This window comes from Vanacampus margaritifer, chromosome 2 (assembly GCF_051991255.1).
Source record: "Vanacampus margaritifer isolate UIUO_Vmar chromosome 2, RoL_Vmar_1.0, whole genome shotgun sequence".
NCBI classification, from domain to species: domain Eukaryota; kingdom Metazoa; phylum Chordata; class Actinopteri; order Syngnathiformes; family Syngnathidae; genus Vanacampus; species Vanacampus margaritifer.
Genome location: NC_135433.1, coordinates 41846823 through 41873777, shown reverse-complemented (window position 1 = coordinate 41873777; position 26955 = coordinate 41846823). Strand labels below are relative to the sequence as shown.

Genomic DNA, 26955 nt, shown 5'->3' with positions numbered 1-26955 from the left:
TCATCAGTTCTCATAACACCAGAGAATGGTGAGCCTTTAAGCCAGATACACTAAAAATAAGACATTATTGTTTGTACTAGGCTGCACCTGTCAAACCTTTCAAAGACGAAACTGCAGCCGGCAGTTGTTGTCGTCTGACCCACTGGATTGTGCAGCTTTAGAGTGCATAAAGGCCGTGCACTGCATAAGTCATCAGCTGAACCGCATCAAAACCACTGTAGCCCAATTCTTTCTACAAGTGGGTCATGGACGTCATGAAAGCGCACATGATTTATTCAAGGTTATTTTACATTTTCATTAATGGTATTAAAGAGGAAACGGCGAAAATGATCACAGCCTTCAAAGGTAAGGCGAAACATTGTTATCATCATGTTTGTCCTTAGCTGTATTCTTTGTCTGTATTCTTTGTCCATATGACACGTAAGTAGGGGAAAGCATAAAGTAATCCTTCCCAGGCATTCATTAAAAATATATATTATTTATTATATCTGCAAAGTCCTAAAAGTGATCCAACAGCAATGTAATGTTACAATTTAGCTTAAGTCATCAGGCAAAATTAGAAATAGTACACCTAAATGGATTAACTATAACCTTTTGTTTCGTCCGTCCGTCCGTCTTCTTCCGCTTATCCGGGGTCGGGTCGCGGGGGCAGCAGCTTTAGCAGGGAAGCCCAGACTTCCCTCTCCCCAGCCACTTCAGCCAGCTCATCCGACGGGACCCCAAGGCGTTCCCAGGACAGCCGAGAGACATAGTCTCTCCAGCGTGTCCTGGGTCGTCCCCGGGGCCTCCTGCCGGTAGGACATGCCCGGAACACCTCCCCAGGGAGGCGTCCAGGAGGCATCCGAACCAGATGCCCGAGCCACCTCAACTGGTTCCTCTCAACGTGGAGGAGCAGCGACTCGACGCTGAGTCCCTCTCGGATGACCGAGCTTCTCACCCTATCTCTAAGGGAGAGCCCGGCTACCCTGCGGAGGAAACTCATGAAACCTTTTGTTTCACAGCTTTTACTAAAGTCTTCCAAAAGTAAGTTAAACTTCATTTTATTCATCTTATTACGTACATGTACATACTGTGTGTGTCTCTCGCTCTCTCTCTCTAACATACGTAGTACAGTACAGTACTGTATGTATTCTCTCCATTTTATTAAAAGTTTTTTTCAGTACAAACCAATGCAGGTTACTTGTACAAGCCTTAAACATATTTATATAAACCTTCAATATACTTATATAGGCTTTAAACATAAATTATAATACAAAATATAACACTGAAGCAACTTACGAACAAATTCGCCTTACGAACGATCGTCCGGAACGTAACTCGTTCGTAAGGTGGGGAGCGTCTGTACACTTATGGCACATTATTGACCACCAGAGGGAGTATCAGGCCGCTATGAACACATTTGGGAATGAGACGGTGTCAGTCACTATAACTACCAACTGGGCTTTACCATGAATTTGGGGCCCGTGGGAAAAAAGATAACTTTGTTCTGTTTTATTTTTATTTTTAATGTAGCTCTTGTATTAAATGTAATCAGATTGTGCACACGTGTCTATTAAAGAAATTACCACTGGGTGTTCTAGAGCAAAACGACCCAAGTAAAACAACATTTTCCTTTTTGGATCATGAAACAATACACCCCCCCCCCCCCCCTTAAAAAAAAACTATTTTCAGAAATTGCAGCTGTTAACGTCTTTCGATATAATGAAAATTGGTTTTCTCATGCACTTACGCGTTGGTGGTATAGTGGTGAGCATAGCTGCCTTCCAAGCAGTTGACCCGGGTTCGATTCCCGGCCAACGCAAACGTTTTTTTGTTATTGTTGTTTTTTAAATTTTTAAATAATTTATATATACATGGATATTTTTATTTGGTGGTAGGGTACAGGAAGCTAACCAGCGTGACCCAAGGCTGTGAACTGTCCCGAGCACTGTGTACACTGTAGTGCAGAAGGGCAGTTGTTGGAGTGGGCTGAACTATCTTACAGCCAGCAAACAAACAAGGTACCAGTACATGGACGTTTAACTAGAAATCAAGGTTTTCAAATTAATGTTGTTTCAGTTATGTTTAACTAGAAATCAAGATTTTCAAATTACTAGAAATCAAGGTTTTCAAATTAATGTTGTTTCAGTTATGTTTAACTAGAAATCAAGATTTTCAAATTAATGCTCTTTCTGTTACGTCTTTTGCAGTAATCAGTACATGGGCCTTTATCTAGACAGCAAAGTTTTCGAATTAATGTTTTTCCCCCCAGCTATGTCTTTTGCAGTAACATCGGCCTTGTTACGGCTCTAAAATTCACACTTTAAAAATTAAAGAAAAACCACAGTACTCGTAAACCGTGGTTATACTACTTTCAACTCTTTTTAGCCTTTTTACTAAGAGCTAACGCGAGGTTTACAGAGAATTTATCACTTGAGATTAGCGTTACAGAGCTAGTAACTCTTCTTCTGATATTGCCTTTCGCGAATCACTGTGGATTGACGCTACTACTGCCATCTATTGTACTGAAAGTGCAACTGCATCTACCACAACCCAGCCTTCACGTAATATGGGAAAGATGGACTACTAGCCTAGGAAACTCCTAATTACGACCGTCGACTGAATTCTGTTCATGTGCTTTTGTTGTTGTACCAAAAAATACACAAGGCAGCTGACGTAGTCTTTGCTCGTAAAACCGAACACGTTTGGCAAATAATGAGTTGTGAAGAACAGGACATTGAATTCTGTATGCTTGGTAATTGTGTAGATTCTAAAATAACCTGCCAGCGGACGATAACGTCCTTATAATTGTTAATATTTATTGCCATTCACGAATCCTCCGGCGCTCTCCGTCATGTTGAAACTTGAAAAGTTCACTCGGCTCGGAAACTCTGGTATCAAAATAAATTCCCAGTTGTCCAGTGGAAAATACGACGTGAGGAGGCGTTCTTGTGCAATTCTCTACTTGACATCTGGTATTTACCATAATTTCGATACCACATAAAGGCTGCACATTGGCTTCTAATGTGCCGTACACAGTTACACATGCATGAACTAAAACGTAAAATTATCCAAAATGTACATTATGATAAGACAATATTTGGTGCTCCTTTTTTCGGAAGATAGTTTTAAAATAAAAATTTAATGCAGAGTATCCAGGACCTCGTGGCGCAACGGTAGCGCGTCTGACTCCAGATCAGAAGGTTGCGTGTTCAAATCACGTCGGGGTCAGTTTGAATTTAGTTAGTGTGAACAACTTTTTTTGTATATTTTTATTTTCAATACAGGAGTTGGGGAGGATACGAGGATACGAACCGCGCACTATGTTATCAAGCGGCGAAGGAATACGTCGTCACGCTGTGGGTCGCCACGCGGCACAAAACCAGAAGACACACCCATTACCATCAGGCATATTTTTTTAGGTTTGTTTACATCCGATAAGTGTTTCATACTGTCATATAGCCATATATCTATTTTATTCAATTATGACCTTAGCTATGGTAGTAACACATTTATAGCGCGTATCAATGTACGTACCAATCGATTGTACATCGCCGCTGAGTTGACATGATTACCACCAGTGTAGCATTAACTTTTTTAAAAAAAAATTGTGTGTACTGCGTCAGAAAGCTATTGAAAAAGAACGGGCTCGTCCGGGATTTGAACCCGGGACCTCTCGCACCCTAAGCGAGAATCATACCCCTAGACCAACGAGCCGCATGACGTGGAGACAACACCGGTGTTTATAAAATGTAGATAGTAGTTGAAACGAAATGTTAATAACTTGTCCTTACAACTTGAGATAGCAACATGATTTCCTCCCTTACTAATTACTTTACAACCCGGTCGTCAACTACGCCCATTCTGCCAGTAATAGCATCTTAATTTTCAGTTTCAATCCACATAAAAAAAGTTTCTATTTTGTGATAAATGAGGCGTTAATTTCCACAAGCGTGTAGTAGTAGTCAGCACATTTTCTTTTCACGCCATGTACGGGTTTCATCTGCAAGTCATGTGACTCCCCCCACGCAGCCATCTTGTGGCGAAAGGGAGGGGGTGCGTGATGGAGCCCACTTGTGTTCTAAACAGGGCACGTGCTGCTGCAGAATGATTGGCTGCTGTATCTGGGTAAAACACGCCCTACATATCTGGATAGGTCGCTTTTTATATACGTACAGTATCCTTATAGGGCGTGTCCTGCCACGATGTAGCAGCCAATCGTTTTGTAACGAGGCGTGTCATGCCTAAAACTCCAGTGGAATTTCTGAATAACACGGAAGGGAGGGGGCGAGCAAATGTGAGAGGGGACGAGAGAGAAAAGGGGGATGAAAGAGAGATAGCTAGAGCTAGAGAGAGCTAGAGCTTACACACACACACAACTCGAATTCAAAACCTTGCGCTGTCACATCAAGCAGAGGTAAGACAGCCAAAATTAAACGCCCTACCAGCACGAGACTGCTGAAAGTAAAGTGCCACGTCGTCAAGCCAACATCGAGCCGAGCCGGGCTGCTATTTAGGGGCACTGTTACGAAGCCTCCTCCGTGTTTACTCCGGGAGGCCTCCGTCCAAAAAAAAGCTAGTGAGCTAACCTGTTAGCATGCTAGCCACAAGTGCTTGGGCTTTTCGAGGATTAACTTGTGCCGCGGTGGCAATATCGCGATTATTATTGTTCGGATCGTCGGTGTATGACAACATGCTGAGGTGGATGAACGTGCGGTTACGTGTGTGTTTCTCACCGCGGCTGCTCGAATCTTGCTCACTGAGATTTAACGCTGTGTGCACTTGGTCAACTGCAGTTAGCTTTTCTTTTTCTTTTTTTTAGCACAGCGGCTAACTCAAGAGTTAGCTGCAGTGTGGCATCAAAGTGACTCCCAAAAGCATAAAACTCCTCTCACCGTCATCATAATAATTCACTGTAACGCATCAGTGAGCTGTTTAGTAATGCATTACGCATTCTCGTACACGCGAATTAACTATCTTGACGGACTGTCGAGGGTAAATTTTGCTAACGTGACGAAATGAACCATTCGTGAACTAATGTAAGCGTCACCACTCTTAACCCATGCGCCGAATGAATTTTATTTATGACTGTGTAGGACCGAAATTGTCAGTGTTTATCCCCTCCAGTCTAGTGGTTTCACAAACGTGTCACTGGTGGATTTTATGGTCCGTGAAACTTTGCTGTTATTGGGCGGCCATTCATGGTGTAGCGTAGCATTTCCTTAAATGTATGCAACCATGACTGAACAGCGGGTGTGTCCACATAAAAAAAAAAAAAAACTGACGTCGCGGACCCCACTCGTGTTAGCTACGTTTGTCACCTTTCTATCGGATTTATTGCGGTAAGTAGCAACTTACACGTGGCTTATCCCGACTTCCCATATGGTGAGTGGGATTCCCCCCCTCAAATAAAAATAAATACATAATTTGTGGCTCATTTATCATGTCTTCAATGTGACAATTTTAGTGGACACAAAAAAAAACGACATGACGACCTGTCTTGCATCGAGTTATCACATTCCGGCTTGTACTTGAAAAGTTAGGACTACTTCCCTTGTCAATTACAGGTGTCCATAACATACTCACTCACACTCCAAGAGCTAAAATAGCTTTAGCACATTGAAATTGTACACTTGTGTGTGTGTGTGTGTGTGTGTGTGTGTGTGTGTGTGTGTGTGTGTGTGTGTCCGTCAGTGGGATGGGCTCTGTTGTAGGGGGGCCCGGGTAAATCAGTTTACAAAATCTCTTCCCAAATGAAACAAGATTTGGTTAATGAGACGGAGATGCAACATTCCTTATTTTTACAAGAAAGTGTCAAGAAGAGTGAAATCTTAGAAAGTGCGTTATTGATTCTTTTCTTTTTTTGTACATTTACAGACCTTTAAGGAAAAATGGCAGATATCCAAACACTTAACTTTGGACCAGAATGGTAAGTTGTCCATTTAGGGTCAATATGTGTGATCTGTTTGTTGTGAAACTAGTTTTCATCCTTTTGGCTCCGCACAGGCTCCGTGCCCTGTCTGGAGGTGGAGGCGGCGGAGTCGGAGGAAGCGGCAGCAGTGCCGTTGCCTCGCCACCTCTCTCGCCTGCCTTGCCAAAGTACAAGCTTGCAGACTATCGCTACGGAAGAGAAGAAATGTTAGCACTTTATGTAAAAGACAACAAGGTAAACATGACATCCTCAGTGGCTGGCACGTTTCTAAATACCCTGAGCCCTCATTTATCGGTCGCGATCAGAACCCACCCGCGATGGCCGAAAAGCTCAAATTTTGAGAGGCCATGCCAGTTTTTTTTTTTACCTCTCCCACAGGGTGTAATCACATTCATTAAAAAAAATTAAAATACATTATTACGCAGTATTCTTAAGCACCTTTTGTCACCTTCTCACTGTCAAGAAATAGAAATCCAACTTGATAGAAAATTTATAAGAACACACTGTATAATGTAAAGGGAAAAAAATCACCAAGACACAACTCGTTAATGGAGAAAAAAAATACCTTCAATATAAGACTGATATAAAACAATGATTAAAACACCCATTCCAATTTTTTTTTAGAAAACTACATAAATAAAACCTAAATAAAAATAAACATCAGTATTTAAAACTGATGTAAAAGCCAGAGGGAAAAACTTTTAAAGAGAGGATTTCAAAACAGGAAGTGAATCGGTCTGTCAAAGGTGCAGGAGCAGCTCATTCCATGGTTTTGGCGCAGCAACTGTAAAAGTGCGGCCCACACTTTGAGGAAACAAAAAGACTCTCTTGCTCACAGTTCTCCAAATAAGAAGCAAAGTCTGCTTGCTTCAGCTGTTTGTCGCTCACATTTGACACATAAAACAAAAGACAATCATACATGGTATATTTAAACACCATAACATTATATGCTAACATATAATGAATGCCAAATGCTATAGACGGGGTGCTGGAAATTAGCATAAATGGTAACGCTAATAATTAACATTCAAGTAAGTAGTTAGTAGTTACAGGTATCTATTTTCTCTCTGATGTGAACGATGAACCGAGACACAGTGGGGGGGTTTCTCTTCATATCAGTTAGTACCTCAAGTGTTTTCTGTTAATCTCTGTCCTCTTTGCTAGATCCCTATAGACTTGCATGATAAGGAGTTCCTGCCCATATTGCAAGAGGAGCCTTTGCCGCCTCTGGCACTTGTTTCTTTTACAGACGAAGAACAGGTAGGACTGCCTGTCCCAAAATGTGTCCGTTCTCAATGGAAAAAAAATGGAATTCACACAAACTCATCCTCAAGATCAAATTTCACTCCGTGGTGACGTTTTGCCACAAGTTACTTTCTGTTAAATGCTAAATAAGCAATTATTGTTGCTGTCAGATGACAAGCTTGTGTTGCACTGACTTTTTAAACATAATAACCTCTTATGTTCTACTGCATGTGCTGTTAAAGCTGTGGTGCTGACTTAACCAATCAAAGTATCTTTTCTGTCCTGCTTTTGCTGCAGAATTGTCCTTCAGAGCACGTACAGAGTAGACGACATTCCCCCCACATTTATTTACCGGTAGTTACAAGCTGGGATATTTTTTCCCAGGCAGCCAGTATCTTGTTCGTTCGGACGTGGACATTGTTTACAAGTTAATTAAAAATGTTAAAGCGTTAAACAGACAGTGATCTGTCGTTACGGCCAAATTTTTTTTTTTAAAATTATTATTCATGAATGAAGAATAAACAGTTCAGGACAGCATAAAATACCAGTTGCATTAAAAAAATACGTTGACAATTGTTCTTGTCCCTTTTGTTTGTGTTTGCAGAGAAATTTTTCCATGTCTGTAAACAGTGCAGCTGTACTCCGGCTGACAGGGCGAGGAGGCGGTCCGGTAGTGGGGGCGCCTCGTGGCCGAAGTACTTCAAGGGGTCGAGGTAAGCACTACCTAATTTCCTTTCCAGTTTTACGGCCGCGGCAGAATTTCCTTCTGTGTGACTTTAAAAGTTGTGTCTGTGCCTTTTTAAGAAGAGCCGTAACAACTGTGCATACTTGAGATGCCTCTAATGGCTCCCACCAATTCAGGTCCGACTCGAGATGAGCGGTGTTCTATTAGCGCTCTGTTGCTCTCTGTTTGCATTGATGTCCCTCCAACATGGAAATCTTAAATTTTATTTGCACATTAATGCAGTGATTCTTTATTTAATTTGAGTCTGTTTGTTTTCAGGTCGAGGAAGAGGAGACGGAGGGTTTTACCAAAGAAGTTTTGATGATGTGGAAGGTTTTGGCCGTGGGGGCAGGGAGATGCATCGCTCCCAGAGTTGGGAGGAAAGGTACTGACGCATCCATTTGTCCTTTCAAGTTTGGACAAATCCCACAGGGAGTCATGTAAACAAGAAAAGTTGAATGCACTGTTTAATAATTTATCATCTTGGTGAGTTAGCAAACCTATTCTGATTTACTTTTGTTCCCCCCCCCCCCCCTCAACAGGGTCGATAGAAGGTTTGAAAAGCCAGGGCGGAAAGACCCAGGTGAGTTTCGAAATAGCTTGCTCAAATAATCTCTTTGTACATTGATGGGGCACAGCACTGGTTTATATTGCTGTTCACTGTTTCTATGTACCGTAGATGTTGCCCCGGGACATTTCCAGATGAATCATGGTAAGTTTGTTCAGTCACACCATGTCTAATGAAAAACAACTTGCTTCAACTCTAACCAGCTTCCCAAATGACTCATTCTTTCGCAGTTAGAAACAACTACGATGATGCCGGGCCGGGCCTGTCGAGGAAACACGACTTCACGCGCTCGGAGAGTGAGAATTGGCGTACCTCTCGTGACGATCAGATCGGTGAGGATGATGATGAGTGGAAAGGTTCTCTCGACAGCATTGACCTGTAGCAGTCCATTTTTTCCGCTTTATCAACTTTTGCAGTGTATTAACCTTCATTTTGTGGCATGAACTTTTAATATCACAGTAGCTTTGAAATTTTGTTTAGTTCTATAAAAGAACTTGAGCGCCTCCGTTCACATCAGCAAACAACCAGCGCATGTGCGATATACCGATAGCTATGTCTACACCCCAGAAGAGTCGAAGAGTCCGCAAAAAATTAGTACAATTTAATTTATTTTTATTTTTTCTTGCACAATGCAAAAGCCCTGCAACGACTCAGTGGGATATATTCTAGCCACCAGAGGGTTTAAACCAATATTTTTTGCAGCTCTTACGTTTAGGCCACAGAAAGGTGGTAGACAAATTGGCATCCATTTTTCAAGGTCGTAGCAGTGGTAGTTGACAGTTGAGTGGGGTGTGGTTCCATTACATTCTGTGGACACACCCATAGTGTTGGGAGGGAGTTTCATGATTGTCAACCCTCGTTTTATATATTTGTCTTATATTTTGGTTAGCTATTCACATTAGGCAAGGTTTTGAACAACTCTTCTCTGTATTGTGTCAAATTTAAGATATATTTATTTTCACATTGCAGGGATTTTTGACATGACAGTTTATTTATTTTTATTTAACGGGCCCACAAGCTATGGCCTGAGGCACCCGGGTGTGTACAAAGTCTATTTGTGAACTGCTGCCTTAGTCAAAGCTGTCCCTATCAAGCTTGTTACAGTTGATGGAAACCAATGAAATAACTAAAACTGTAATTGAGAAAACATTTTTATTAATGAAATCAAATAACGATGAAATTGCTTTTATTTATTTATTTATTTTAACTCAACTTACAGTACAGTACAGGCAATAAGTTTAGAAACACTTTCTTACTCAATGCATTTGTTATATTCTCACAACTGGTTACTTTGTAGATTCTCACTGAAGACATCACAACTATGTATGAACTAATGTGAAGTTATGTACTTAACAAAAAAAGGTGAAATAACTTAAAACATGTTTTATGTTATAGAGTCTTCAAAATAGCCATCCTTTGCCTTGGGCACTTTTTTTGCATACTATTGACATTCCTACCTCTGGAAACTCCTTAAAGACTGTTGGAAAACCCTTTCATCGCGAGAATGCCAAGAATTTGCAAAAAAGTAATCAAAGCAAAAAGAGTGGCTATTTATTTATGTATTTATTTTATTATTTTCAAGTACTTAACTCCAATTGTGTTTTTTAGTTGTCATAGTTTTAATGCTTTCAGTGAGAATCTACAATGTACATAGTCATGAAAATAAAGCATGTATTGAATGAGAAGGTGTGTCCAAACTTTTGGCCTGTACTGTACATAATAAGTTAACAAAACTTATGATTAAAGTGAAAATGTCCTTTGTTCTCATCTTTGTCAATATCATACATGAGCTATTGGGGTTTATTTTAAATGTATTCATTTCTGTAATGGTGTACAGAAGAAAGAAGGTCAAATGGTTGTTTGAGAATTGTACTTCACTTTATTACACAATACTTGGTGACCTTTTTTATAGGAAAAAAAACTTGCGCCGGACAAATACTCCATATATTAAAACTAAAATCTAAACTAAACTGAATCTTTAATAAAACAAAACAACATTTAGCTCTAAAAACTAATTGAAACTGACTGAATAAAAAAATAAAAATAAAAACATGCATAATAAAAAATTGGAAACTATTATGACCGTGGTCCCAATCCACCATAATGAAACCCATATTGATCAGTTGCTTTTTACCAGATGGTCCCCGCGGTGCAATGTGGCATCCGGAGCAGCGACGCCGTCTCCCGTTTGACTCGCGAGAAGACGAGCGGAGCTACAGGAGGCCGCGGTCGGGCAGCGGCAGCCTGGACGACGACAGGGACGCTCTGCCTGAGTGGTGTCTGGAGGATGCAGACGAGGAGGCGGGGACCTTTGACTCATCCGGGGCCTTCCTCTCGCTCAAGGCAAGCAGAGATAATCTGTCAAGATCCTCTGATTTCTATGAATGGATCAACTTGACATTGGTTTAGTGTAACTTTTTTTTGCTTTAGCAGAAAGCCTCCAAAGAGCCCATCCTGGAGGAGGCAGAGTTGGATTTTAAACACTTGGAAGAGTGTGAGGAGGCCCTAGAGGAGGAAGACAGTCATCCCAAGGAGACCAAAGAACCAGAAATGGAGGCCAAGCAAGATTCTGACCGAAAAGGTTGGACCCTTTGAAATTCATGCTGTGTCATCGTCTCACGAAATAGAATCCACTTGCAGGACCTCCAGCTGGAGTGTGCTAAGCAGCAGTAGCTAAGCAAACATTTTCACTGGTAACTGCTGCAAGAATTCTGTGAGCGTAGGCAAAAGGAAAGTGAAAAATTGGAGTGAAACCCACAGACAAAAAGCTTGTGGCCCACTTAATCAACCAAGCAAGAGAAAAGTGCTGCTTAGGAGCCCATTATTGTGCCCAGCGCACCATGCGGGAGACTTTCTTTTTGTTTGTGATCAATTGCAGCAATACAGACCACAACAAGAACAAGTGATGTTTACACAACGTCATCTATCTCTCTACCTTAGTATTCATGGGGGTGAGCAGAGTGTCAGAGGAGGCGCTATCTGTTCCTTCAGCCGCCATTCCACCTATCCCAGAAACCCAGACGACGCCCAAGTCTGTGTCACCGAGCCATCCCAACAGAACGGAGGAATCCGAGAGGCCGGCCGAAAGGCAACCTCCCCTGGAGCGACCACCAGAACCGTGCAAAGTTCCCCTGCATGTCCCATTGTCAAACTGCATGTCGCTACCCATGACCCGTATGAACACCACCCTCACAGGTGACTGCTCTTCTTTGGGCGCATTGTTAAAAAAAAAAATGTTAAAAAGAAAATACTGAGAGTAGTACCACTTAGTTGGTATTTGTCTGTTCCTCACAGAAGTTCGCACACAATCGTCCACCATGCAGAAGCCAATGGAAGTTCTCATTGCCATGAACAACCCCCTGTCCTTTTCTTCAAGTGCGTTAGCCCCAATATCCAGGCCCACCATCGTGTCACATGACACAGATGAAGATGAGGGGTTGAAACACTTTGAACAGGTAACATAATAATGCTGTTCTGGGCGTCCTTGGTTTTAGCTGGAGCTCCGTTCCTATGTCTGTGTCATAACCTGAATTGGTGCTTTGTACTGTAGTCTATTACTAATCTATGCTAACGCAGTCGTAAAGTCTTTACATTAAAAACACTTGTAGGGCCATAACTATATAACAATCAAATGAAAGAAAAACAATAAGGGTAACTGAGCATTCGTTGTTGTGCCGTTGCACCATTCGTAACCTCAAAATGTCCCAATAGTTGTATGTCAAGGATACACTCTATTAGCATTGCAGTATATATCCATATATTTGTGTTTCGCTTTTTAAAAATGTACATATTTTTTGTGAATAAATGCAAATTAAAATTATGGAAAATAATTATTTAGCAAGTATTAACATAAGTTTATACTGTGTTGTAGTGTTAATTTCGTCAACGAAAACCAAACAAAAATAATTTTGGCAACACACATTTTTCACTGGACTAAAACTAGACTAAACTGGACTAAAACGCTCATTAATAAACAAAAATTGGGACTAAATCAGTATGCATTTTGTCGACTAATGAAGACGAGGGTAAAATGTACTTCCGTTCATAAAAACTGGACTAAAATCGATGGCCATTTTAGTTCATGAACAAAATTGAGAAGAAAATGATATGATTTTATAAAATTGTGACACTGACACTGTTTTGTGACAGTGACACAACCCCCTTTCAAATCTGCAGCTAGCAAGTGCAACATGCACAAACACATGGGACAGACAGGAGGTGGATTCACATTGAAAGGTTAAAAAAAAAAAAAGAAGTAAATTATAGTTTTAATGTAACATGAATCCAACGTCTGTAATGTTCCAACAATAATATTAATCTGACCGCTAACTAATGCTGGCTAATTTACTAGCTCATAGCATGGCGCCATAGTAGCCACCTGGTTATATACTGTAATTGTGTGTGGAGTTGTTTTTCGTCAAAAAGATGAGAAAGTTTGATGTGAAATAATTTTGGGTCTGAAATGTTCAACATAATCTGCTGACAAAAAAAATAATACAGGGATTAAATGATTGTCCTGACTAAAACTAGATTAAAACAATGGCAGTTTTTGTTGACTAAAACTAGACAAATAAAATTAAGTTTTCTTGGGCTAAAATAAAGACTAAAATGCTAGATTTATAGCCCACAAAAAATTGACTAAATAAAAACGGGATGTGGTTGACTACCGGTAACTATGATAAAAACTAACAAGCGTGATTGCAGCTGGGCTAAAACTGAGCCAAAATTTGAAAAATAAATGCTACAATGAACACTAATGTATTGTGGGCACCTGTATTTTCTTTAACATTGGGCTTTTCACTTCTTGCACATGAAGCAATATCGAAGTCTCCTTGACTGAGAATCCTGCTCGGAACAGACTGCTTGCTTTCTTGTTTAGCTGACTCTCCCCTTTCTCCTCCCAAAACCTAACCAGGCTGCTTAAAGAATCTTCTCATGATAATTTACTGTGAGCACTCTCCCAAATTTCTTCTTGTAGATTGCTCTCTAAGACTTGTGTATTTTTGAAGCTTCAAATATACAGAAACCCAAAAGACAAATTGTTTTCCAGACTGTTTTATTCATCTCGCCTAACTACTGAAAATTCCACAACACTGTTCTCAACAATTGCAATTTGCTTGCCTGACAATTCCATTTATTAATTCCTTTTCCATTGCAAATGAGTGATTTTGTGAAATGTATTTTGTTTATGAACTTTTTCAACATGGTGCTACCGCACGATATAACCCTCTATCGCTTGTATCATTATTTTGAGGTGTGGGTTAACGGGTTAGCTCTGTTGCTACACTAATGTAGTGTCCAAGACAGTAACACGACACAACAGTCCCTTTTCTAGAACATCATCCTTGTCCAAAAAGAGGCTTCACTGTACTACTAAATTGTGTCACACCATTATCTTTCTCCCCTTTCTATATCTCCAGGAGGCAGAGAAGATGGTGGCTTACCTCCAGGATGGCGTGGTGGATGATGACAGACTTGCAGCAAAAACACCCGAAAAGCTCAAACCTGCAGGCCTGCCGCTCACCCACAAGACCGCACTCAAGTGGTCTTACAAAGACCCTCAAGGGGAGATACAGGGTAAGACTGATGCAGGAAGTTACCAGAAAAATGTGCAAGAGCCTCAATTTGCCCAGTTTGAATATAATGTTTGAATTTGGCTTTAGGACCATTCAGCAACCAGGAGATGGCAGAATGGTTCCAGGCTGGTTACTTCACCATGTCTCTTCTGGTTAAAAGAGGCTGTGATGACATCTTTCAGGCCTTGGGGGAGATGATGAAGATTTGGGGGAGAGTCCCATTCACTCCGGGCCCCGCACCTCCACCTCTACAGGTGCGTGTTCAAAAATGTGCACAGTTTTAAATACCAGTACAAGATCTAACCAAACAAAAGTAAATGGACTTTGTGATGAAAAATAGAATATGCTATCAAAATTGTAACAATGTATTCAAAAAGATGTAGATATTGTAACCGATTTCACAAACTTTATAATTATACAATATGCACAATGTCTTGACATGACATGTTTTGCTTTTTCCCGTCCTCATTGAAATTTTTTTGTACCATGTCCAAATCTGCTTTGTCGTTGGTAGATTTTTTATTGAATCCCCCAAAATGCACATTGCACACATTTGTTGTTTTGAGTACCGTATTTTCACGACCATAAGGCGCACCGTATTAGAAGGCGCAGTCACAGTTACTTGTGCTATTCCTGTGTTTAACACACACATAAGGCACTAAGTCAATCAGATTTTGGACCTTGGTCCACACACAAGGCGGACCTCACTATTAGGCGCACCATCGATTTTTTGAGAAAAATCAAGACTTTAATGTGTACCTTATAGACGTGAAAATATGTTATACACGAAATATATTTGAATTGCTCATGAATGTTATTCTTCACCCTAGCAAAAAAATATGCCAACTTAAGTTTGAGTAAACTTAGTTTATACTTGTTTTGGGGCACAAATTGTTTGTAGTGATTGCGAAACAATGTCAATTTTGTGGGGAAACAGCCTTTATTTTCTTCAAGCAATTTAGCTTTTTCCAGGTTTGCCAGAATTTATTTGGATTCAATTCCTCATACGCAAACATTTAATTGCAAAACCCAATGCACGTCTAGATATTCAAATCTTCTTTTCACCTTTGTCGCCCGATTGTTAATAATCGTGTGTATCTATCCTATGATTGCTGATGCAGGGTGATGCCGATCAAGAAAGGTTGAAGAGGCAGCAGGAGCTCACTGCACTCAACCTGTTCCAGTTACAGCAGCTTCAATATCAATACCTCTTAAGGTATATCCATCTGTAAAAAAACTGTATTGCTGTATTATGTCCAAATGGAGACATTAGTACTGTATGTGCCTCCCAGCCCAACAGCTACAGAAGTAGGTAGTGAACAGAGGTGGGTAGACAAAAATAATAGTAAGAAAAAGAGTACTTTTACTTTAGTGCATTATGACTTGTGTAAAAAGTAATATTTGCTGAAGTACTCTGTGGAAAAAAATACTCAAGTGAGTAATTGTTGAGTACTGCTACTTTAGAATATGACTCAACTAAAAGTAAAACTTTAATTTGAGTAATTGTAGCGGGCTACTACCCACCTCTTGTAGTGAATGCGTCTGTTAAACACTTCATCACATTTGTTGATGACCCCACATGCACTCCTGTTGCGGAGAATAAAAAGAAACACCTACAGCTTTGTATTAAAGGCTGAAATGTCTTTGTTGTGGCCTTTCAGGCAGCAGTATGCTCAGGCTCTGGCCCAGCAGAAGGCCGCAGTGCTGAGCTCGGCGCCAATCCAACAGCAGCAGCAACACCAACAGCAGCTCAACCTGCTTCAACAGCAATACCAAGCTCTCAAGATAAGGTGCGTACCGCTTTAATGTTTTCACTACCATAACACTTTACTTGAACCCTATAGTAACAATCTATTGTTGTCACCCCTTTTTGCAGAACATCTGAGAGCCTTCTACCTCCTGTTACACGTTCTCTGTCTGTACCCGACTCAGGTTCTGTATGGGAAATGCAGAACCCGTCCTCTCAGGCTTCCTGCACACCAAACCTCCCGCCAGCTACGTCAAGCAGTGAGTCAACTTCACTGAAATATAAAATAAAAAAAATATGGTGTCAAACCTAATTTTTTTCTTTTTTTTTCTCAACAGCATGGGATGGCAGCAGTGTGTGGGACTTGCCCATCGACTCCATGGCAAAGGCGCCAACCATCGAGCAGATGCAGCAGTTTGAGAAATCAAAGGCTGCGAAGGTAATTCATATTCCTACTTATAAAATTGAGACTACAGTAATGCACTACCATTTGTGTGGAACAAAGGCCAACCCCAAAACCAAATAACAAAAACATGCAAATAAATGTAATTGCCTATAGTTCAAATGATCAAATTTACAGCAAACTATGAACCCAAATCAGTTAAATATCATTTTGAATGAATTTGTATTCAAAATAAATAGCTCACACATTATTTAATGTTGACACAATGAACCGGAAGTATGCAAATGTGGCAAAGACTTTCCTGCGTTTTGCTAATAACCCAGGCTCATCGTTGACATGCAAAATTCAGGGAGCAAGACGACAGAATAAATGTGACAGATTTTCTCAACCGGACACCAACAGTGTTTTCGATTGTTGCTTTGTGCAGTTTGCACTTCTTTATTTCCAACACTAAGGTTGGCAATTTGTGTTTTGTCTCAGATTTGTTTAGTAGCATGTGAGGCTTATAAACCATTGTGTCCTGTGTGGGGGAAAAACATTCCTATGAATAAATAAATAGTGGGCTGTGGCTTGTATACCAATGCGCTCAATAGACGCAAGTTACTTTAGTGTTTCTTTATCCCAACACAAACTCACTTTTAATTCTTGGTTTCCTAAAGGTGAAAATGCTAACTGCGTTAGAATTTCTACTGTAGAACTTTCCGACAACACTTGTTCTTTTCTTGTCTTAACCATCAGTTGGAACTAGAGAGGCGTGAAGCTGAAATGAGAGCCAAAAGGGAAGAAGAAGAGAGGAAGCGTCTGGAGGAGGCTCTGCGGGCTCGTCAAGAGGAGGAGCGGAAGCGCCTACAGGAGGAGGAGTTGGCGAGACAAAAACAGGTTGAGCCCTTGTGCTGCTTCTTTTCTTTTTTCTTTTTTCTTTTTTAAATCAAATTGCCTGCAAATCAGGGGGTTAACAATGGTCTTATCTACAGGAGGAAGCTCTTAGACGACAGAGAGAACAGGAGGAGGCACATCGGAGAAAAAAAGAGGAAGAGGAGAGACTGGCACAGGAGGAAGCCCTGCGAAGGCTCGAAGAGAGGAGAAGAGAGGAGGAGGAGAGGAAGAAAAGGGAGGAGTTCCTTCGCAAACAGGTAAAGCCAGCTGATCGCCTTCTCAAAACTTTTAAATGGACGTCCGATTGATGAATGTTTCACTACTTTTTGCACAACTTGCTCTCAGGACAGTTAAATGATCCATGAATGGACCAATATATTTCCTGCTTCAATTACAATTGGTATTTAAACAGTATGTGCTAGTACTATTTAAACTAGGGATGCATGTTAATTATCGAACTGATGGTTATCTGATTGATATTGGGGGGGGGAATGGCGGCATTTCTATCGGTCCGATACCCCAGAATAAGGCCAATATTGAAAGCCGCCTGAAATTGACAAACGTTGCTCTGGTTACTGTCACTTTAAGAGCTCAAGCCTCCGCTGCATGACATATACAGAAGGCAAAATGCTGCAATTGCACGCGACTTCAGAAGTAAACGGTGTACCATTTGTCAATACGGCTTGGCGACTGGAAAAAAAATATGACTTGCCGAAGTCCCCTTGACTTCTGGAGTGCCGGAGTAATCCCATTGACTTGTGGAGTGCTTAGAGACCGCAGAGTGATGACAACCGTGCCGCCGTGCCTTTTCCGTTTTAGCTGCACTTTTATCTTCGTTGCTGGATACTATAATCGTGTGGACTTAATCAACATTGGGGTACAGTACAAATTGACGGGTTCCAGTGACTTCTACCGCACTTTACCATCCCGGCAAGACCTCCTTGGATTGCTGTCGGGTCTGGTGGCCGCCATACGAGGCAACGTAAACAAAAGGGGGGCAGCCGAGCCGAGCATTAGCTTAGCTAGCTACTTATGGATGGATACTAGTAAACGCTACGACAGCATGTGCACAACTCGTTGAAGTGCAGCTACTGTATAGTGGTTGATATTTTTAATCTTTAGTTTTTATTGTAGTCCTCGAGAATGTCTAGAAAATGGCCAGTAGCACTAAAATGTTTTGGGTTTTGTCTTTTATTTAAAAAATACCGGTATGTGTGCGCGCGTATGTGTCTGAAATGTGCATTGTTGAAACGTCACTAGTGCTAAGTAAATGTTTGTAACTGATGTATTTGTTGAAACATTAATAAATACTAGTGGGGGTGACAACAAAACGTGGCCAATTTTGTTAAGTTATTGATAAGCATCAGAGCTTTTGAGATTGCTCATCGACTCACTGTCTGAAGTGACGAGTTCAGAAAGCAAAACATTCAGCTGTATGTTGTAGTTTACCACTGTTTTTTTATGTCGTCCTCCGAGCCGGCTCCATTAGCAGGAAGCGGGATTGAAATGTTTTAGGATCATTTCATTGACGGGTAAGGATTTTACCAGACCAAGCACAGCTATTTAAAAAAAAAAAAAAAAAAAAAAAAAGTAAAAACATACAATTTTTATTCTTTACTATTTACTATCATCTACACTTTTACTATTATCTACAATTTGGCACATCTATAGTTTAGGACATACACCTTTCATCATGGAAAGCTTTCTAGAATGCTCACACCGGATGATGGTTGGTCCCACGACTCGCACCACATAATATTTTCAATTTAAAGCTACAATATGGAACTTTTTTCCCAAAAATAACTTTACAATAAGCTTTTTATTTGACCATTTATGACTGAAATGCCTTCTAATTAGTAGATTAACACCTTAGCTGTTCATAATGGGTACTCCTGAAAGCGTCTAGCCAATAGTTTTCAGACTGGATTAGGGTTAGAATTTCCCACGGATGTGACGTCATGTGTGTGGTGTGTATGTGAAGAATGGTATGTGCAGTTTCATTTTTCGTCAGCAGGTAGCAATAGCGATTCGAAATGGAATATTCTAGGTTCAGTAGCTTTAAGTCAAAAGTTATGAGGCGAACACTTAGCCATCTAAATAAAACAAGCTAGCTAGCCGCACAAGTAAAATTATAAAAAAAAACATATTTGCTGGGCTTTTTTTTTTCTCGGATTATACCACATGATGTCCAAATATGACCACTGCTTACCAGATGCCAAAAGGGTAACTTTTTTACATAGTTGAGAGACAGTACAAACCCATGAGTTGTTGACTGTCTTGTGGATGATACGAACTCCTCCTGTCTTTAAATGTATTTCAAAATAAAAGTCCCAAATTGGTTATTTCATTTTAGTAACACCACATCATAATTCATAAAATGGGCATCATCCGACAAACTTATTCATCATATGACCTTTCATTCTTTTAAGCTGCACCAACAGATATATTTGAAATTTACGGTCATCGATGTGAGTGGAAAAAAATAATTATCGTGCATTCCTAATTTAAACCTCATCAGTAACTGGCTGGCTTTAGACAAACCTTCATTATTAGGATTAGTTGCTTCTACCGTGCGTGCCTTTTCTCTTACCTGCCGAGTGTGACTCGTACAGGAGGAGGAGCGCAGAAAACAAGAGGAACTGGAGGCATTAAAGAGGCGCGAGGAGGAGAAGCGAGCAGAGGAGGAGGCTGCTGCTGCAGCTGCTGCTGCTGCTGCGGCGGCGGCCGCTGCTGCAGCTGCTGCCGCGGCCGCCCTCGCTCAACAACAGCAGGAGGAGCAAAAGAGGAGGGAGCAGGAGGCACAGAGACAGCAGGAGCTGCAGAGACAGAGGCAGCAGCAACAGGAGGCTCTCAGGAGACTGCAACAGCAGCAGCAGCTTGCACAAATGAAGGTGAAGTACATTTGCTGGACAGTAACCACACATCTTTAGAGATGTGTGAATATTTTTATTTTTTTTATTATAATTATTTGTCAAGTTCAACCAACACTCTTTTCCTGTTTCTAGCTTCCATTGTCATCAAAGTGGGGTCATCAGTCTGCCAACTCTAGCAACAAGAATCAGAACACCCTGTCGCTGGCCGAGATCCAGAAACTGGAAGAGGAGCGGGAAAGGCTTGCACTAGAAGAGGTAAAAACATCATGATCGTCACACCGCCTTTTATTTGTATCATTTTAACAGCGTTTTTTTTTGCCCGCCTTCACCTTGCAGCAGCAGCGTCAGCAGCAGGAACTCCTGAAGCTGCAGCAGCACCAGGCCCTGCAGCAGGCCCAGCAGGCCCAGGCCAAGCTGTCGGGGTGGGGGCACGCCGCCAAGCAAGCTCCTGTTACCAAGTCCCTGCTGGAGATTCAGAGGGAGGAAGCGCAGCAGATGAAACAGAGGAAGGAACAGCCGCTACAACAGCAGCAGCAACAGCAGCAGCAGCAGCAGCAACAACAACAGCAACAGCAGCAGCAGCAGCAGCAACAGAATCACATCTTCACCCAGCCAGCCCGACCGCAGAACCGAACTGTATGTAACCCATGTCACACAGGAGCACAACTATTGGCCGCACAAATGAGTGAAGGGAAAGTTTGTTGAGGATCTTAACCTGCTTGGTGGAAGAAATTAAGACTTGGAAACAAGCAAACAAGTGTTGTTACCGTTTTTTTAAAGAGCGTCTCATTCTCATCAGACATCTCTGAGCAACTCCGTATGGGGCTCGGTGAACATCGCCCCCTGCTCAAACTGGGCGGCGGACTCCAGCAGCATCTGGGGGGACACCAACAACTCCAACATGGGCTTCTGGGACGAAGCTGTGAAGGAGGCCGTCCAGCAGCCTCCGCCCAGCAAGAAAGGAAACGCGCAGAAAAACAAGGGCAATGCCAATCTCAGGTATGACTTGGAGCTGCCAAACTGACTATTGCACAGCTATAAAAATATAATTAAAAAATTAATATAAATGAAAATAAAAACAAAAACAAAATAAATAAGCAAAAGTAAATCGGACCGCCCCCTCATTTGAATAACAATTCAGGATGCATTTAATATGAGAGCAGAGCGTTTTTATTTATTTATTCATTGATTTTTAATTCTATTTATATATTTTGTATTTATTTCCACTTTTTTAATCTTTTTATTTTTGTATTTATTTTTACTTTGTTTTTATATGTTTTTCTTTTCATTTATATTTTCTACCTAAAATTGTTATATTTTATGTATTTAATTTTTGAATTGTGTGTTTTAGATCTGTTTTTATTTTCACATTTATTTATTTAAATTTTGGCATTTTTGGTCCTCCATACTACATATACCCCTGCCAGTGTTCTTATATAAAAATGAAATTTGACGATGATAAATCATAAGTTAGATTGTAACCTATAAACTGTATGTAACTAAGTCTTTTTTTTTCTTTTGGGAGGGGAAGTTAATGCATAACTGAGGATGTGGCAGTGTTCAGCATTAATCAATTGCGAGTCAGCACACACCTGCCAATATTTAAAGTGCCCCTGATTAACTCCAAATAAGGTTTAGATGTTATGGTTGACTTTTCCTGATTTAACTCTAAGAAAAGCCTCATAGTTTTGTGCTAACACTGACTGATATTTCTCTTCATAATTCCCTCCACCTGGACTTCTATAGCCGTCAGTGGCAGTGAATGAATTTTGTAGAAAAAGTTTTGACATTATTTTTTTTTAATCCCCAAAACCTGGCATTTGAACCTGGGTGTGTAGACTTTTTAAATACATTGCATTAGTCCTGTAAATCGTGCGCAACCCCCCCACCTTATTTTATGTCTTCTGTATTTGTTTGGGCATGTGAAGTAATTCCACGAGTGGACGAGCCAATAAGAAGTTGGAGGAGGAAGAGAAGCTGCTCAAATTGTTCCAAGGGGTGAACAAGAGCCAGAAGGACGGCTTCATGCAGTGGTGTGAGCAAACTCTGCACAACCTCAACACAGCCAACAACCTGGATGGTAAATAGTGCAAAGTGTGCGGCGTGGAGGCGGAACCGTCCATTTGAACTAACGTTTTCCCCGCCCCCTAAACGCGCGCTTTTGCCACAGTTCCCACGTTTGCTTCGTTCTTGAAAGAAGTGGAGTCTCCATACGAGGTGCAGGACTATGTCAGGGCCTACCTGGGGGACACTCCCGAGGCCAAGGACTTTGCAAAGCATTTCCTGGAGCGCCGTGCCAAACAAAATGCTAATCAGCAAAAAACGTCATCATCGCTGCAGAATCAACCGCAAGCCGTGAAACAGCAGGTGAGCAAACAAAGCAAAATGGTCTCACAAATAGGCGACCGCTGTATCAAAAGTTCTCTTTCACATTGACCTGGAATGAAAAGCTAAAAATGCTTTAATATGTAGGCCAGTCCGCATTTTAATATGAGTTCTTAACTTTTTTTTTTTTTTTTTTTTCAACCTCAGAGCCCAATTTTTCTAGTACAAAGTGGTCCATTGCCCATTCCGATATTTACTATTTAAATTTTTCAATTGGTGAAACTCTGGTTTCAGTACTATTCAATAACTAAATCCACTTAACTTATTTTAAAACATTGTCTAATAAATTACATTTTAGATGTGATTATCCTAATTATCATTATCATCATTGGGGTGAAAACTTGCAGTATGTCCACGTTTGGTCAACCCCCCACCCACAAATTATTGTACAGTCTCTTGCATTTTACACCAGAAAAATTTAGTAAAGCGCATACATGACTCTATAACAAGCAAAAGATGCTTTTAATGTATCCCATTCTATACATTTAAGTTAAAAAATATATTATTTTTAAATTATTAATATTTTCACACATTAACTAATTTTGTTCTATATTAAATGTTTCAAGTGTCCCAAAGACGTATTTGTTTTATGCTAGAGCACACAGAAGGCTTTGTTGCAGCCTCTCAACTGCAAAGAACGGTTTAAAAAAAATGGTAGTTATTACACAAATGGCCAGCAGGTAGCAGCAGAGCAAAGGAAATGAACTACAATTCTGAATAGATTTGTGAATAATGATGAAACTTAAGCCTGGTTCACACAGCAAGATTTTAAAATTGTCGGCCGACTTCCAAACTCTGAGACACACCACACGTGAAGAGAAAAAATCACGGGAATAACAGTTTTGAACATACCGTGTATGGTGTGTAGCCACACTGCACAATCAACACACCACACACGAGCCGAGTTCATTCATAAATGTGACGGGAAGTCTCGCGAAACCTCTCGGACCGGTCACAATACTTCCTGGTTTTCCGCCGAAAAAGCGGTATAAAAAGACAAGGCGTTGTTTAATGGAGTGTAAATAAATGGGCTCTCGGCGGCAGCGTGGGTTCACGTCCCACCCGGAGACCACATTGTGTAGTGTGTTTGTGTGTGTGTGTAAAAAAATAATTAAAATAAAAAGGAATGTAATAGCGCAAGCACTGACTTTCTGCTGCGTGATGACTGTTTTGATTTTGGATTCCCCAACGGCTTTCTCGCCAGCTCGCTTTCTGATTGGCTGCACGTCTTTGTCAACCGGCTGCGCGATGCTTTGTCCTTGGGGCACACGGAGCGAAGTTGGGCCAAAACAATCCAACATGTTTAATATCCCCGATTTCAAGTCACGGCAGGATAATCTGTTAAGATTATCGTTTGCGCGTCGGCACGTCCTTGCGATTGTCGGGAGGGGAACCTCGGGGTCGAAATCGGGCCAATACTCCTGCCGTGTGAACCAGGCTTTAACTCTATTCTAATGCTAATTGCTGCAAAATGGAAACAGATAGAAATATACTTTTTTTTCCTGATGAAAGAAGAGACTTTGATTTTTCTTTTGGTGTCCCATGTTTTTATAGCAATAGAACATAATATTTTGTGGCCCTTGCAAAATCAGTCAAAATCCAGTAAAACAGCCGGGAGTGAAGGGAATTGCTTCTGTGAAAATGACTGGGAGTGAATGAGTTGTAACGTGGAGTTTGTGCTGATGAGGGGAGGTGATGGGGAGGGGAGATGGTGGGTGGTCTCTGGTCTCTCACCCGGTCATGCTTCCCCTTCCTTCCCAATGTAACTATGGGAAGGCCACTAGATTAAAACCCAAAATATTTTTTTCCCCCATTATTCAGCACTTTCATAAGTTACATGTTTGTTTGAAATTGCTGTGGTTTAGTTGTTTATTTTGTTATGATTATTTTTTTTGTCAATATAGTATTGTTACTGTGTAACATCGACCACTTTGTATTAAGTCTAGCTTCTTTCTTTGTGGCTTGTTGTGCTGTGTGACGGTCGTTCAGTAACCAGAAGGTGGGCTGTTCGATCCCCGCTCTCCCCAAGTCATGTGTCGTTGTGTCCTTGGGCAAGGCACTTCACACACATTGCCTCCAGTACTACTCACACTGGTGTATGGAAGGTGTGAATGTTTGGTGGTGGTTGGAGGGGCCGTAGGCGCACACTGGCAGCCCCGCTTCCGTCAGCCTGCCCCAGGGCAGCTGTGGCTACTTAAGTAGCTTACCGCCATCACAGTGTGAATGTGTGAGTGCGTGAATAATGTATCCATTCCATTGTAAAGCGTCTTTGAGTGTCTAGCAAAGCGCTATATAAATCCAATGCATTATTATTATTATTACTTCTATTTCTACTTGGTGTTTTGTTTTAGTATTTTTTTTTTTTGTTCCTGTATCTGCAATTTTAACTCATTCACTGCCATTGACGGCTATAGACGTCAAAAACATTTGAACTATTTTTATTAGTTTGACATTTTTTTCCAGTTTTGTTAACAAGAGTATGAAAACCTAGAATTTTTTTTTTGTACATTTAGAAGAGATTTTTGAAATTTGTGATTAATCGTGAGTTAACTAGTGAAGTCATGCGATTAATTACAATTTTAAAAAATTATCGCCTGACGCCCCTAATTTTTAACAATCTTTTCTCTCTTTTTTTAATCGCGTCAGGCGATTACATTTTTTAATTGTAATTAATCGCATGACTTTAATAGTTAACTCACGATTAATCACACATTTTATATCTCTTCTAAATGTACTATAATTGTTTTCTAGGTTTTCATACTCATGTGGAAACACAAAAGTGGAAAAAAATGTTAAACTAATAGAAATAGTTCAAATGAATTTTTGACGTCTGTAGCCGTCAATGGCAGTGAATGAGTTAAAAAGGAACCGCTTTAAATTCTAATCACAGCAAAAGCATAGATGATTAAATATTGCCTAAATAAGTTGCATTTAAGCTGTGCTCATTAAATATATTTAATATGGAGACTAGCGTATATTTATATCAGTGGTAGAAGATTCAGTGCAGGCCAGCTAAACACTGTCACGTTTAATATTTGTTTTATTATATAGTGGAACTTCCGTTTGCAAATCGAAGGAAAGGCAATTAATCTCTTCCTGTCCCAATTCAAAATTATATTTATTTCATTTTTGTGGGTGTGTCCTGTGTGGTTAAAAATAAGTACTGTAAATAACAATAATGAAGAAATAAGACGGTGTTTGCTAGCAAATCATTGCACATAGTCTAAAGTTTTTCGTATACAATATTGCAAATTGGCAAAACTGGAACTGCTTCTGTTAGATCTGTAGCAGTAAATATAATGCATACTGTAATTAATGAATGTTTTGCCGTGAATAGAAAATCATTATTTTTGCCACGTTCCAATGTGTGAATAGGTGAATTTGCCATGAAAATAGAGAGCCAACAAATTGGAATTGTGCGCCCATATTTTGCGCCGTTCGTCTGCAAACGTGTTGTGATATTCACTTTGGTCAAGGATTCCGTGTGGGGTGGAACGGGATCATCACCGCTCTACCAGACCAACCACACAAGTGGTCAGCAGAAGCAACATCATCAACAACAACAACAACATCAAGCGCAGCAACAGCAGCGCTTTGAGACGGTCACCTCAGGGAAGAAGAAAAAGAAGCAGAAGATGGTCCGTGCGGATCCGAGCCTTCTAGGTGAGCCCCCGTCGCCCCGTCACTGCCGACAATAATGATGTCCTCACTGTCTGTTTCGCTTTTTATGCCCACAGGTTTTTCTGTTAACGCATCGTCCGAGAGACTGAACATGGGGGAGATTGAGACTCTGGAGGATTTTTGAGGGAATGCAGCCAAGCAAAAAAACGCCAAGTGACGGATTCGAACCCCAACCCTCCCTCAACTTCAGCTGCCATACTGTATTGCACCTTTTTCTTTTACGGCCCTCATTATCAAACCTTACCTGGCAATATCAACCCAAATGAATGCCCTCTGAGGCCGTGGGTCTTTTTCAAATCTGACTAGTAAGTACAATCACTGCATTCTGCCAGTCTGCAGAAGTATTTCTCTCACAATTTGACCACCCCCCGCCCCCACCCCCCCAAAAAAAAGTGTTGGTGGGTAAAGTTACAGAGATTATATCCATTCTTCTATTTATTGAATTTGAATTTACCCCATCCACCCCGACACCCTCTTCTCTCGTCTTTTTGTCCCCCCCCTCCCCCTGCTCGATGATGCTGGTTGTTGGTGGATAAAGACGGCAGAGTTGAGCTCAAGGATCGGTGCCTACTTTATGTCCTGTTTTAAGGACATGCTCAAAGTCCCAAGTAGTTATCTATTTCTTGTAAAATACTAGGCTGTTTAAAAAATAAACTTTCAACTCGCATCTGTATTATAATATATGGAACATGATCTGTTTGAGTCATACTTTTTTTTATTATTATTATTACTGTTACCATTTTTCCATTATCTTGCATTTTTGCTGTTTGGTGTGATTTAAAAAAGCGCCCGAAGATTATGCAACATTTGAGTAGATTTGACCTTTAAAATACAGATAAGGGAAGTATTCATTGGCATACTCGTACCGTGGTTCTTTAGCTGTAGAAAGACGTAAAAAGGAACTTGGTCTAATAATTATAATTATGGTTTATAAGTATAGATTCTTCCTTTCCTCCTTGACTATTG

At 40.7% G+C, this 26955-nt stretch overlaps 1 protein-coding gene and 3 non-coding genes across 6 annotated transcripts; 3 read left to right on the top strand and 1 right to left on the bottom strand.

Moving 5' to 3' along the window:
• The first annotated feature begins 405 nt into the window (after nucleotides 1-405).
• Nucleotides 406-26656, top strand: gigyf2 (GRB10 interacting GYF protein 2). 3 transcript variants are annotated; one of them, XM_077555929.1, is made up of 31 exons: nucleotides 406-1023; nucleotides 1878-2000; nucleotides 3267-3401; nucleotides 5857-5908; nucleotides 5986-6145; nucleotides 7076-7171; nucleotides 7761-7869; nucleotides 8160-8265; nucleotides 8423-8463; nucleotides 8560-8592; nucleotides 8679-8780; nucleotides 10586-10791; nucleotides 10882-11029; nucleotides 11389-11643; nucleotides 11743-11903; nucleotides 13869-14025; nucleotides 14112-14278; nucleotides 15146-15240; nucleotides 15686-15814; nucleotides 15901-16031; nucleotides 16110-16210; nucleotides 16913-17053; nucleotides 17149-17307; nucleotides 19663-19941; nucleotides 20056-20178; nucleotides 20260-20559; nucleotides 20723-20922; nucleotides 21852-22003; nucleotides 22094-22290; nucleotides 25785-25971; nucleotides 26046-26656. In XM_077555929.1, the coding sequence occupies exons 4-31, from the start codon at nucleotides 5871-5873 to the stop codon at nucleotides 26111-26113; spliced, it is 4041 nt and encodes a 1346-aa protein (XP_077412055.1). In that variant the 5' UTR covers nucleotides 406-1023; nucleotides 1878-2000; nucleotides 3267-3401; nucleotides 5857-5870; the 3' UTR covers nucleotides 26114-26656. The 3 variants fall into 3 exon arrangements, with proteins under 3 accessions (XP_077412055.1, XP_077412056.1, XP_077412054.1); XM_077555930.1 differs by lacking the exons at nucleotides 1878-2000; nucleotides 3267-3401; XM_077555928.1 differs by lacking the exons at nucleotides 406-1023; nucleotides 1878-2000; nucleotides 3267-3401 and adding an exon at nucleotides 4285-4396.
• Nucleotides 1730-1801, top strand: trnag-ucc (transfer RNA glycine (anticodon UCC)). The gene has a single exon. It is a non-coding gene; the product is annotated as a tRNA-Gly (tRNA).
• trnaw-cca (transfer RNA tryptophan (anticodon CCA)) lies at nucleotides 3139-3210 on the top strand. Its single transcript has one exon. It is a non-coding gene; the product is annotated as a tRNA-Trp (tRNA).
• trnap-agg (transfer RNA proline (anticodon AGG)) lies at nucleotides 3625-3696 on the bottom strand. The gene has a single exon. It is a non-coding gene; the product is annotated as a tRNA-Pro (tRNA).
• Nucleotides 26657-26955: the final 299 nt, after the last annotated feature.

Excerpts from the sequence above, each read along its gene's own strand:
- gigyf2 (XM_077555930.1), top strand. The coding sequence starts at position 5,871 with ATGGCAGATATCCAAACACTTAACTTTGGACCAGAATG. Across the intron at positions 17,054-17,148 it reads AGTTGGCGAGACAAAAACAG|GAGGAAGCTCTTAGACGACA; the intron begins GTTGAGCCCTTG and ends TCTTATCTACAG. Across the intron at positions 20,179-20,259 it reads AAAGGCTTGCACTAGAAGAG|CAGCAGCGTCAGCAGCAGGA; the intron begins GTAAAAACATCA and ends TTCACCTTGCAG.